We start from the raw sequence: 13980 nt of genomic DNA on the forward strand, positions 1-13980 counted from the left end.
ACATCAATTGGGTGAAAGCAAATCGTACAAAAATGTACGAAAGACAGTATATGAATTCGTACAAAATAACCACCTCGTAAAACACAAACTGCCATAAGATTGTGTTGGTTAGGCAATCGCTGACAGATACTTGTCCTCAAATTATTAAGACTAACATAAAACATTTTATATTTAACATTAAATGAAACTTAAAAAAGAGACCACGCTGACCAAATCTGTACGAAGTATAGAACCAAGTGTATTTTTCCCTCTGTCAATGTACACATATTTAGATTTCATGTCACAGTAACACTTTACAATTACATTAAGAACGGGAATATACTTTGACCAGCATATGTAAATGACAATTATATTTCAAAAGAACGAACAAAACAAAAACACAAACAAAAAGCCCCGTTGATGACGTAACAAAAGAACTCAAATGCAAAATGGAGGTATAAGTGTAATGCTTTTACCAAATTTTAAGAACATTTCAGAATTTCACATTTGAAAATCACTTCCTGTAACTGAAGTAATATCTGCTGTGAATAATATATATTTCTTTTTTATTTGAAGATAAAGGACTAAACAAAAAACTCTTTGTAATAACAAGGAATGTCAATTCAGGAAAACCATATTTTCAAATGTGAGAAATATCTAGACGATATACTGTTTTTTTATTTTTTTCAATTTTTTCCTCCCCTTCCATGATACAAAAGTCTGGACACAAGGTTGTGCTGCTTTATCCAAAGTCATGGATTTCCTTTTCCTTTAAAGTTTAGGGGGTGGTGAGTTGGCATCTCGATGCAGTTATATAAGTTCCCTGTGTGGAGATGCCACAGAGTCTCCAAAGACGATTTCCCCTCTGTTCTCCTTATCCTGTTTGCTTCACTTTCTGTAGTAGTCTCATTCTGACGGGTATTGGGCTTTAGTTTCACACCATAGAGAATATAACGGGCAAGAGAAAGAGTTCTCGTACTGCAGTCTTGCGTATATCTTTCTCATGCCAAAGGACGAACGAGGACAAACACGCACACACATAAGCGCACACACACACACTCGCACGCACGCATACATACTGTATGCACAATACACACAATCCTGTATCCTGATGTATTTTTCGGCAATGTCCTGTATTTACATAGGTACAACATCTTTTCGAAAGCCGATCCGCAGTTCAGGACAGTCAAACTTTCTGAGGTCTCTTTTGTCCGTGTTGTGCTCTCTCGTCGTATATATGGGGTCCTCCAGATGAGATGAGAGTCATCAATTTAATGATTTGCATTTCATATTAAAAAAAAACTCTCATCGAAAGCTGAATGTGAATACATCATGCATGGAACACAATTAGTTGCCTAACAAATCACAATGTTTCAGGACCATGGAAAGAGAGAGAGAGAGAGAGACATCGCGACCAGAAGAGAGGTTTTTTCTTTACCTTCAAAACTTCAAGCAGGCCTTGCTGTCTGATAATATGCAAGAAAGCCTGTTTATAAAACCATGGCAGTCAAACAACAAAGAACGAAATAGATTCATGTATTTCATGACGGGGCAGTTTAATCTTCATTTATACACCTGACAAGAGATATCCAAGTGGAAATTAATTCAGACCCCTCTGGTATTTCAATTCTAAAGGAATATAAAACAAGCTGTGATGTCATCTGCCACATTTCTAACCAAATACCTTTTTCTCACTAAAAAAAGTGTCAGATTTGACACCTCTTTTCAACAACTGATACGAGCACCTGTTTGTCTCCTTGCAAAGAAACATCTGATAACACTTCTTATTCTCCGTAAATCACTTCAATGGGGGGCCAGTCTAGGACTCATTTTATATGTTAAATATTCAGGAATAGCACCGAATGCTTGTGTATGGAGACGGTTGTAAAAACTGTTGGTTTCTCTCTCTGCCCATGGTGTTTGGTTACCCTCCCGTGAAAGCCCAGGCCACATGAAACATAAATTTTTAATCGCCAAGAGCGTAGAGAGCATTACATCATCTGGAATGTAATGAAAGATTTTCTTTAGACATGAAAGGGATAAAATTACATACAACAATGGCTTTGTAAGACAAAAAGGGAGGATCTGTTCATCAGGATTTCTTCCTCCACATTTACTCCTTTGTATCTTTCTGTGGCAGAAGAGGAGAAAACGTTTGCAGAAGTAAACAGAAGATCGTGTGGCTTAAATGTTTGAGGATGCAGAGGAGGTGATTTGAAGTTTTAAAATCCTCGGCCCCTTTCTTGTTAACCTCCTCTCCTCCTTGTCCTCACACACATTCTTTAGACGTAATACTCCTTGTCCTTATTCTTCTTGCCCTTGGTGGTCGTCTTGGCGACAGCGGCGGTTGTGCTCGGCGTCTTCTCTTTGACTACAGCGCCGTTGCTTTCCGAGCCGGAGTTACGGCTCTGGTCCACCTGATAAGAACCTTCGTCTCGGTTGCGGTATTTATACATGGCGTAAAGCAGGATGAGGATGCAGAGGGCGGCGGCCGCCACAATGCCGACTACCATGCCCGTAGTGCTGCTGGACTCCCTAATCACCTCCACGGCACCCGGGCGGCCCTTTTCCATCAGATCTGTAGGGTGAGCTGTGGGGACATGAGGGTAATCAGGTGGGTAGGTAAGCCCAGGAGTGTGGCGGGAGGACGGGGCGGGGGGAAGAAGCACCTGGTCACGGGTATTCATTTTGCCCGCGGGGATGTGGAGCTGGTTAGGGTGAGTGGTGGGCGCAGGGACTGGTGGGCGGTGACCGCCTGGGCTTTTGCCCACCCCAGGTGGTGGGGGCAGGACCGTCCTATCAGTGACCATGGGGGAGTTTTTATAAAAGTCCTCGTCATCGGACTCCGTCATTTCTCCGGAGCCGAAGGCCGACACCTCCATGGGGTCGCCACAGTCCTCCTGGTCTGGAGGGCATGGCGGACGAGGGTCGGATAGAATGAGGGACTCTTTGGTGGTCTGGAGAGGGGTGAGGGAGGTGGGAGGGGCGGGGATAGCGGGGTAACGGGTGGCCATGGGAAGGGAATCTTGGGTGTCCACTGTTATTATGGGCAACACTAGTTCACCTCCTGGGATGAGAAAGGAGAAAGGGTGAGAGGAACAAGAATTAGCAAGAATTTTTAAACAAGCACACAATACAGAACCATGTATGTACCTGAATTAATATCATTTTACTTTGATTATTAAACAATTATACTACTATTACTTCTAATGAACTATTAAACTATAATTCTGTTTGGGTTACTTTTCTGTGTAATTTATTCTAAGACAGATTTTGGTATTTATATTTACATAAAATATTTTAATAACCTATTCAATATTTCCAAATCACAAAGCTTAACTAAAACAGAACCAGCTCATATCTTGAATAGCTCTTGGCTCTTCTTTGGTTAAACAAGATAGCAAACCATGGAGTTTGGGTCACTTACATCAACAAATAGGCCGCATGATTTTTGCATGGAAAAAAGCAAATTACAAAACAAAGGTGTGTAAGATGGTCCTTTTATAAACACAACTTTTCTCCCCTTTACACCTTTTATTACTACACTCATTTCTTTTCTACTCTGACTGTTATATAAATATATTTGCTTTGCAATGAAAAAATCTTATATGCATACTGAAGATCTAATGGTTAAACGCTCTGTCTCAAAACCTATTAAGCTGGCTAATATCTATATTTAAAACTGTTAACATAAACATTGTTAAAAGTGAGATTTTAACAGCCTCTGATATGTTTAACTCAAAAATAAACTGCAGACTTTCTGCTGTTAGTATGTGGTTTTACATACAGAAATATAAAGCACACATGCACATTGATTCAAATATATATTTTAATTATACAGACCTGCTAATTATAAGTCCTAATAATGCTTTCTTAATGAAAATGTATAAAAAGTTGCCATTACTTTATTTGACTTGTCATGGGACTGCCTTATGGCAAATACCTAATGCTGCCTTAAATATTATGCTAATTTAAATAAGCTATCTCAGAAAGTAGCATCATTTTTAAAAACGATAAAAAAAAATCATGTTTTGTCTGAAACAGATCTATGATGTTCAAATAAGCAAGCTAGGCAGCTCGCTGAGTTTTGAGACAAAAAAATAAAAACTCAGAGCAATTATTTTAATGAAATGGCCAGAACACCTATGTAAATTTCATTTTCTATAGCTAAAATAAGCTGAAAGGAAACCAACAGCTTGGCCAGAATGTCAAAGAGCTGCAGCTGATTTTACAGACGGGCCATTGGAAAAAGCTCAAGCACTCAAGCACACTAAATGATTGCAACATAATGCACAATCACAAGAGCAAGAACTGAGCACACAGTAATAACTCCATGATGTCACACCTATATTAATGATGAATGCCCAAAGTGGAACCCAGTGATGGGGTGGAATGGCCACTTAGCATTATGAATAGCCCAGGCAGTACCAAGACCACTATTGCTTCAAGTAATGTAAACCTACATATATAAACATATCCAGAATTTAGCTCATGACTTTTGTACGTTTAAAGTGACAATCTTATGGGAAAGAAGTTCTGGTAAAGAAGCATTATGACAAACAGAATTCATTGAGAAATGTTAGATCTTGGTTACTTTTTGTATAGTTACCGTACACTGTCAAAAAGCATGGTCAAAAAATGGTCCCTAGCTGTACCCTTTCAAAAACATTACATTCACACTTTTGCATTTGGCAGATGCTTTTACCCAGTGGTGGCAAACGCGAGCGTCTCTTTTATCATAAACCCTTCAGACGTGTCTGCAGCAGGCACTTATTTTGACAAGACACGTGCACATAGGAATACTCGACGTGCAGAACACAAATTTTGAAATTACGAACCATTTGATGGGCTACATACATGTTGTGACGAAAAAAAGAAGTCACAGGCCGCTACTGCTTTTACCTAAAGCGACTTACAGTGCATTTTATCAGTATGTGTGTGCACCTTGGGTTCGAACCCATGACCTTTTAACACAGTGCTCTACCACTGAGCTACAGTATAGAGGAGCAAAAAAGTACACAGCAAAAATTGGAGAGTTAAAATTAAACATTTTGGAGTTGAATTCAACGCCTAAAAAGTAAATGTAACATATTTAGAGTCTAACACATTTCAATCTTCCATTTCCACGTGTTCTCCAGATTGAACGGAAAAAAAAGTTATCTTTAACTTTATTCTCTCTTTCACCATCTCTGTTTAAAACCTAAAATTGCATTTTACATCTTTCTTGTAAAGCTTGCTGGCTGTTTCATTTAAAGTCACCATCATTGCGATCAGTGTTTGCATTTCATCAGCTCACTTTTTCTTAAATAAAGGACACACCTAAAAAGGCACATTTTTTGCTTGCACCCATAGACTGTAAAAAAGATGGACGGTGCCCGTTTGCTCTCTTCCATTGGTTAAAAGTGAAACCGGCAGTGTCCCGATATGGTGCTGACATCTTGGTTCCTGAGTCTGCGCAGTAGCGATTTCAGGGCCAGTCCTGCGCAGTAGTGAGCAGGAAGTAAAGCAGCGAAATCAAGGCCCCGCCCTCGCTCTCGCAGAATGAGCATATCACAGCTGTCCATCATGACGTGACACCACCGTTTTATAGCATTGAATAACTAACTAAAAACAAACTTATTTTAAAAACAAACACTTGAATTTACATCAGCGTGATAAAAACTACAGTAAATGACCGAAACCAGCTTCGGAAAAAAGATAATTGAAGTGTATTTAAATTGTTTAGTTGGTCTCAAGTCCCATTGAATAACATGGGGGAGGCGGGGTTTATGACCTATACTAGGACCAGTCACTGGGGGGCGATCGAGACGTTTTGGCTTCACTTTTCATGGGTTGTGTGGCACACTTGCTTGCACCTACAAAGTGAGCAATTTTAACATGCTATAATAAATTAATATGTTATTATTTAAGCTAAAACGTCAAATATGCACTCTGGGCACACCAAAGACTTAGCCTGGCTCCGCCCTCCTACGTGCTTATTTTTCATTTCGCTTCAGCAGTACGTCTGGGATTGCTCTATAGAGTTTCATTTTCTCCTGCAAAAATCTGCAGGACCAATCAGCGAACAGATGGGGGTGGCTAAGAACGATGACGTTGAGGTTGTGCGTCAGTTTGAGTTGTAGTTCAGTAATGGCAGCGGAGAAAGACGTGAGAAAAGCTATTCGGTCTGTTGTTGCAAAACTGTCGAATATACAGAAGTCAAAGCCGGAGCAAGAACCAGGTTTGCTAAGTTTTGTTTGTCTGATTATTCTGACTTGTTGTTTCCGGACAGTTTCGGTGCATGATATAGGTCACAACCTCACTTTAGCGATTGGCTTTGGCAGACCCTGAGTGACTCTGGGCAGATCCAATAGTTTTAAACTTCAACAATGGACCCTCCTTAACGGAAGTAAAGCTTTGCAATGGAGCGTGGCCAGACTCTCTGTACACATGAAATGAATGTACGAGAGTCTGGTTATACCAGGCTACCAAAGACTTATTTTACACCTTTAAAAAAAATCTCATAAAATGACCCCTTTAACACTTTTATGAGTCAAAGAAACTCTGGCCTAGTTTTAACACAATGTAACTATCTTGAAAGTGTTCATTTAACTCTGATAAGTGTGGAGCTTTGAAAAAGTGTTGAAATCAACTCTGTGACAGTAAATTTAACACTGGACTTTTTGCTGTGTATACCTTTGCACCTAAAGAGTTCATATTAGTACCTCAGAGGTAAATATTAGTACCAATTGTGTACATCTGTACCTAAATGGTTCATATTGGGGAGACATATTAAAGGGTACAGCCAGCTAGGGAGCATTTTTGACCATTAAGTGTATTGTTAGGTTTTTTATAATAATGCTTGTAATTCTAAAGCCAAAGTGAAAATCAAACAAAATACCTACAAAAGTTCATTAAAAGTATGTGAGATTTAGTGAACGCATTTAAGAAAAATTGTAAAATGTCGTCAAATCTAAAAGTTATTTTTATTTCAAACTCCAAACTTTAGTTTGTTCTAAATTAGGAATTATCTGCATTAAAACCGCGTAAAATCAATCTATACCCACAAGCGCCTAAAAGCATGTACTTCTAATTAAAGCTGTTCATCTATATAGGTCAGTAGTCTGAGTAGACAGGAACAGTGTGTGCTGCTTGTGAGCAGTGATAGGTGATTAAAGGGAGCATCTAAAACTTTTGTGTGTGCGTACTCACCAGTGCCAGGTTCACACTCCTCCAGATCTTCATCATCACTGGGACACTCAGCTGAGGCCACCAGCAGATCATCTGAATTCTGAAAGAGCAAAAGCTCAATGTCAGTCATTTAAACACAAAACACGCCTCCTTTCTTGGTCAGATTTTACAAATTTTTACAAAATCCAGGGTTATTCGCTTGGTGCAGTTACTGTTGCGTTACGTTTTCTTTTTATAAAGAAGACACATTCGTTTGCATTTTCTGAAAAAAGGTGACAGCAGTAATTTATCAAATACCGGTGAGGAGTGTGTAAATATGCATGTATGCAGATGTGGTTTTTAATTAAGTGCACTTTTGGCATTTTAAAGAGCTGATTCAGGTGCCTGGAATGATGCTGTACACTTTCACTAAAGCATGTTGCATCAGTCCAACCTTACAATAAAGCATGTGAAGCAAGTCAAGACAGGGAATTACACCATTCAGCACAGTTTTCCACTTCTTTTTTGCAGGATTAACCGATTTGCATACTGTTTTAGTGAATTGGGTGGTATTGCAGACCACATAAATAATGAAGCCACCGGCGGCCACGATTTATTCACAGTGAATTCCCTCCACTGTTGCCACCCCAGACGTTTTACCTAGTTTAATTCAATATATAATATATTTTCCCCACAACCTTCAAAAGCAATCTGAGGTTTATCTTCAGCTTATCTTATTTGGCCAGTTTTCTTTTAAGCCCCCTCCGTTTATTAAACCTGTTGCAGAGGCATTTGAGGGTGAGATGCTAGATGCAGAGATGTTAGAGCGAATAGTTTTGCTGGCCCTTAGTCTGACCTGAATTTAAATTAACATTCCCAACTCATACCTCACACTCATAAAACATGTAATTGGATCTGGGCCTTGACTGATTTGGACGCATCAGTTTGTCCTTTCTTGCCGAGAGGTCAGAACAATTTTACTCTTCACTTGTATGGGCATATTTACCGCTCACAAGGGTGGGAAACACAGAGTCTTTTGCAAGTGCTGAACATACAAAGTGAACGTATTTCCTAATGGGACGTCTACATTTGCATTTGTGCTTTCAAGTTAACATAAAAAAATGAAAATGAACAGAACTATAAATGAAACGATTCATAAGCATCATTAAAGAGTCAATGCAAGGAGACATTATATTGGCCTAAAGGATCATTTGTGTGGTTTCTATGAAGTGATTACTGAGATAACATTTTTACCTCTTCATTTAAGACGCGGAGAGATTCTAGCTTAATATATGCAAATTCGCATCAGGCCCTGCATTTCAATACCAGCAATTCTGACCATGATTGACGTCCATATACTAATTGAATTGGCCTGCAGACATTTTTAATCGGTCTGGTTGCAATAGCGCAGTATTGATCTAGTCCACCTCTTCTAGTTCTTTCTCTGTTCCCTTGTCAGTTACAAAACATTTCCAAGCTCAACAAGCCAGTAATGCATTTTTTTCTAAAGGTAAGCCCATTGAAGAAAATAGCCCATTTCAAAGCTTTGCTTAATATTTTTTTCATCACATCAGCAACGTTATTGCATTCCCTTAAAGCCGAACATACAAAAACATTTTGTGCGCTCGACCTCCATCAAATATTGATCTGGCTGAATGCTGCTAAACCGAAGAGGAAAAACCTTAATGAAAAGGTGAACATCAAAAGTATAGACCGTACCATCAGCCCCTGCTTTAAAAAAAAAAGCTCTGCTTTGAACCTTCAAAGAGTTTATTGGGACAAAAGAAGTGCAAGGAAAAATGTGCCTAGTTTTCAGTCTGATTTACAAATACTAAAGACTCTGACATTTCAAACCTCTAATTAAAAGGCGCATTGTCGCATTAGTTTTGCGTGACTGCGTTTATTAAAGGATAATTAGCGAGCCTCTTATCAGCAGTTTCGCACAATGCCTATATGTTGGGTAAGACAAGTTTATTAAGGGCGCATGGAATTACAGGTTGTTTCGTTACGTCCGTACATACACAAGACAAATGCGCCATGACTAATTTTTTTGACGTGCATGAGAGAAAACATCCAGCCAAGGGCATTTTTAATGTCCCAATCTTTAAAAGGCAAGCATAGTATGGTGTCAGCTTAATTTCCAATGCGAAAGCTCTGACGTGCATTGCGTTACTTGCTTCTCTTTAAACGTAGCAGAATTTTTAAAATCTTTTTGATACTACATAGTACAAACCATGTTGGCGCAAACAATATATGTCTGACCCTGAATTGACCGAATCGCAGAACGCTTTAAAATGTGTGCTGAGTAGTTCAGCCTTTCAAATATTCAGATGATTTATTTTAACTTCACCTTAATGTTACCTTATGCTGAACTACACACATTTAATCATTTTTAACTAAAGATGCCTCTTCCTCTAGAGTCTATGCATCTCGAATGGTTAAGAACTGTGCTTCCAAAGACGAACTTGTTGTGAACACAAAAACGGATAAAAAATTAAAACCGCTGTAAATCGCTTTGGATGAATGCATCTGGCGAATGCATAAATGTAAATATTTCTGCATATACAGGCACCTCGTGTCCTACATAAGCAGTTGCTTACCTATCACAGAAACTCAAGTGAAAGATTTGGAACACCCTACGTAGATAGCAAGTATGCTTACTACATGAATACCGCTTGACACAGAGTTTGCATTTAGCATGTTACTAAGATTTTAACGTTAAATACAGCACAGACAATTATACTATTAGAAAATAACACACTTTTAATTTTCCTTATATCCTCTTTTTTCATAGAGCTTATTCAATTTTCACAAGTAAGTTCACAGAAGTTTGAGCGAGAGGTGGAGTAGTCAGGAGTGATGACATTTTGTGCCACCATACTTTCTTGTGTAACTACTCGTGTAACAGTCTTTAAATAAGGAAAACATGAAAGTGTTTGGTGGTTTCTAAATTCATCCCTGTTTGGATCCTAAGGAATGAATGGGGCTAGGCTTAATGCTAACACATTCACGACTCGCTGTACAAAGATTAAGTGCACGCATTAAATAAAGATAGGTATGTATTAATAAGTTGAGGTAAGAATGTAGTAAAATATTGAAAAATGGTGGTGTTTTCCTTTAAAAGACAAGAATAGTATGGTGTCAGCCTTATCAAACAGAAACGATTTCAATTTCCAATGCGAAAGCTCTGACGTGCATATTTTCAATGCATTCTGTGATTGAATTTATCAGGCAATGCTTCCTTTCGAATTTGCCTAAAAAGGAATCTTAGAAGGCAGCAAATGATAAACTGCAAACTACTGGAACAGCCATCACATCGAGTGTGCGTCTACAGTATAATTCTGCTTATTCTGCTGCCTCGATAGGTTTTAAACAGAGCATCTTTATGGACCGTATGTCTTTTTGCACAGTAAATGGTAATATAGTTCATATCCGGGGCTTAATTCATGAATTCGTAGTCTATGACACTGTGCTTGGTGCTTTTCCATATAAACGGCTTACTCATCTTGGGAGGAAGGTGAAGATTGGTGCTCTGAGAGTTTCTTGGCACTAAGCTGTCCTACTCAAATCCCCATTTTCCTCCAATTGCATTGTATCACTATTTACACCCAGGACAGTGAGGATTAGGAGTAATTTACAGAGTAGACGTGAAAGGATCCACGTCTGTCCTCATTTATGCTAATGCGTGCCACTAGTGGCTATGGATCCTGGCAGTTTTGCTATGATTGATGCTGATTGTTATTAAGCTTGTCTTTTATTCCTATCAACGCACATCATCTGATCAATGGAGTTGAATGCTGCATGAATTAAAACATATGGGGAAAGCAGACGGAGCGGTGCTATCTCACCATAAATATGTGAGGGACTTACACGTCTGTACGGAAATCTATATCTTTATATTAATAGTCTTGTGCTTCAGCATTGTACAGATGTTGTTCGAGGTTAATATGTTTTTGGGTCTGTCTGTGCTGGGACAATGAATTAAGGATGTGCACGAAGATACGTGTACTCAGGAATGACATCAACAATACTGTAGATTATGACCAAGCACATTTTTCTTATTCAAAAACACTCGACATTCGGTAACTATAATAATTTAAATTATAATAATTTCATAATGAGCTTTCAGCGTTTATCAAATAGCAATTTGTGTGACTTTTAGTCCGGGCAGTGTGCAGTACTCTAGGGAGGATTAGGGGATGTTTTCCAAGGACACATTTTGAAATCCTTTAAAACAGTTATATAGCTAAATAAACTAATGCAATTTAACAGAGATCCTGAGATGGCTGATTTGATTGGGTCACAGTCAAGGACTTGACAAGCTAACATGGTACGACACTAAATGCAAACAAAAAAGTGAAATGCTAAGCTAAATTAAATGTTATTATAGTTTTGCATCTTTAATGAATTTTCATTTTAATATTATTATTAAAAATTTTTGTTTAATAATTTTGTTAGTTTCATTTTTTATTTATGAACACATTTCTGTTTAGTGTTTAATGTTACCAATTATAGTTTAACAGGAGCGGTATCTTGCTCTGTGAGAAATGCCAGTTGTCCAGGGTGCTATCGATGCAGTCAACTATTGCTTCTCCGACTTGTGGATGACAAATGTGAGGCAAACTATGTGAAGCAAACTTTTGAGGCATGCTAAGATTGATTAGACAGGGAAGCTTATATGCATGCAGATATACCCAAAAATAAATCATTTAATTTCCAATTGCAGAATAAAAGTTGAAATCCCCAAAAGGACTTTGCCATTTATAACAAGACATCATTCATGCATGTCTCTCGTCTGCTAGTAACAACAGTAACCATCTATTTATTGAGCTAACGTAAGCTAGCCTGATTGGAAATTTGACGTCAGTGAGGTCTATTTTAACGATCTACTCGATGAGAAGCACATGGCGCAGGGGCACCTATTACATATCCGAATCCACTTTTGCTAGTTTAACAATAAAAAAAAGGTTGGCGCATGATCCTAAAGGGTTGTATCTATCCTTAGGAGGCGTGTACACCAAAGCGTTTACATTTACACCTGCGACCTGCACATGTTTTTTTAAATAGTTTCCAATGGAAGTGCTGCACTTTTCCGAAACAGCAGCAGCTAGTGGGTTTTGTCCGCACTGAACGCAGGCGCTTGGCATCTTTTCCATGCCCGTCAGAATGACTGTTATACAAAACAGAAGTACCAAAGCGCTTACACTATAAAAAACTTTTTTTCAAAACAACATATATTTTAATGTTACTTTAACTTAAAAAAAAATTAAGTTAAAGAATTTCAACTTGATTTTATAAATTATGTCAACTTATCACAAAGCAAAATTTAAAGGAACAGTATGTACGATTGTGGCCAACACTGGTACTGCAATCACAAAAACTTGTGGCTAAAACTGGTACTGCAATCACACAGCTGGTGGCCAATACACAAAATGACAACATAAACATCAGTTGAGGGCTGCAACTCCACTTTTAAAATGACAATATCCTTGCCAGACCACTGTTGTGAGTGATATAAGTATTTAAAATGAAAATGATTTTTTAATGTCTAGTGACATATCAGGGCCATTTTATGATTAATTGATATACATTTCTTACATACTGTTCCTTTAAAACAGTAGGTTGAATTGACTTGCAAAACCAAGTTTTTTTAAGTTCATGCTGCATTTTTTATACAGTAGTAAGAAACGCTGGCGTTTTCAAGAGTGTTTAAACGCTTTGGTATATATGCCCTCTTAATGAGTCATGGGTGTGTTTTGGGCGTAACGTGCAATAAACCAATCAGAGTCTCATCTCCCATTCCCTTTTAAAGCCAGTTGCACTTGCACCATGGTGGATTTGCTATTTACATGGCACAATTGGCAAAGCAAAGACTGAACGCTTCTCCAAAGAGGAAACCAATTTCATTTGTCATTACTGCAAATACACTGTAAAAATACTTTGCTGCCTTAAAATTTTTTGTTGAATCAACTCGGATTTACAAGTCATTTCAACTTACTATTATTTATCTTGACTAGAGATGAGTTGTTATAACTACAGGTGATTTGTTATAACTTATACATTTAAGTTGACTTTTCTCAACTATATTTTATAAGTTGTGACAACTAATTTCTGTTGACATGACTTGTAAATCTGAGTTGATTCAACAAAAAATTTTAAGGCAGCAAAGTTTTTTTTACAGTGTAGGTAATTCTCATGCAATGACTGTCCATGACCTGTATGCATTTTTTCTTTTGTATCATATGTACACAGTAATAATATTTTACAGGCCAAAAATATATATTTTTACAGTTTTGACCATTATTGCTTTATTTTAGTAAGGTTTTCATTAACTGTTGTTAGCTTTGTTTAGTTTTAGTCAATTTAGCATTTTTAAATATTGACTGTCAGAAAAATGCTCCTTAGCCGTCACTGGGGCGGTACTCTTTCAAAAAGTACACCAATTGCACCTTAAAAGTTCATATTAGTACCTCAGGGGTATATATTGGTACAAAAGAGTGCATATTAGTAGCTTCATGGAGCATCTGTAATGGTAAATGTTAGGACCTTTTTAAAGGGTACTGCCCCAGTGATAGCTGGGACCATTATTTCTTTACAGTGTACTTTAGTTTAAAAATGTTTTATATTAATTATTTTATATATTAAATCTTTCAGTTTAAGTTCATAATAATAACCTTGCTGTATATGGAAGAATTAAACAAAATGTAAAGATGATATAATGGCCAACCCCAGACTGCTCGAGCACTTCAAAATGATCCAATAACCAAAATGGCCATCTCTAACACAAGTGTCAGTTAATGCCCAAATCAGCCTTTCAATCTGAGTTTTAAAAAGATTGCCACATTGTAACCT

The 13980-nt window shown here is 37.8% G+C and overlaps 1 protein-coding gene across 12 annotated transcripts in view; it reads right to left on the reverse strand.

The window, feature by feature from the left end:
- Positions 1 to 218: 218 nt before the first annotated feature.
- nrxn2a (neurexin 2a) overlaps positions 219 to 13980 on the reverse strand; it is a 467328-nt gene continuing 453566 nt past the window's right edge. For 8 of the 12 annotated variants that reach the window (XM_065287126.2, XM_065287125.2, XM_065287124.2 and 5 more), the window contains 2 exons: positions 7171 to 7249; positions 219 to 3046 (listed from right to left, as the gene is read on the reverse strand). In XM_065287126.2, the coding sequence (XP_065143198.1) occupies positions 2262 to 3046; positions 7171 to 7249 (864 nt within the window). In that variant the 3' untranslated portion in view covers positions 219 to 2261. The remainder of the gene's footprint in view (positions 3047 to 7170; positions 7250 to 13980) is intronic. The other 4 variants (XM_065287129.2, XM_065287128.1, XM_065287131.2 and 1 more) reach the window with 1 other exon arrangement.

Source organism: Paramisgurnus dabryanus, chromosome 18 (genome assembly GCF_030506205.2).
Source record: "Paramisgurnus dabryanus chromosome 18, PD_genome_1.1, whole genome shotgun sequence".
Lineage (NCBI taxonomy): Eukaryota > Metazoa > Chordata > Actinopteri > Cypriniformes > Cobitidae > Paramisgurnus > Paramisgurnus dabryanus.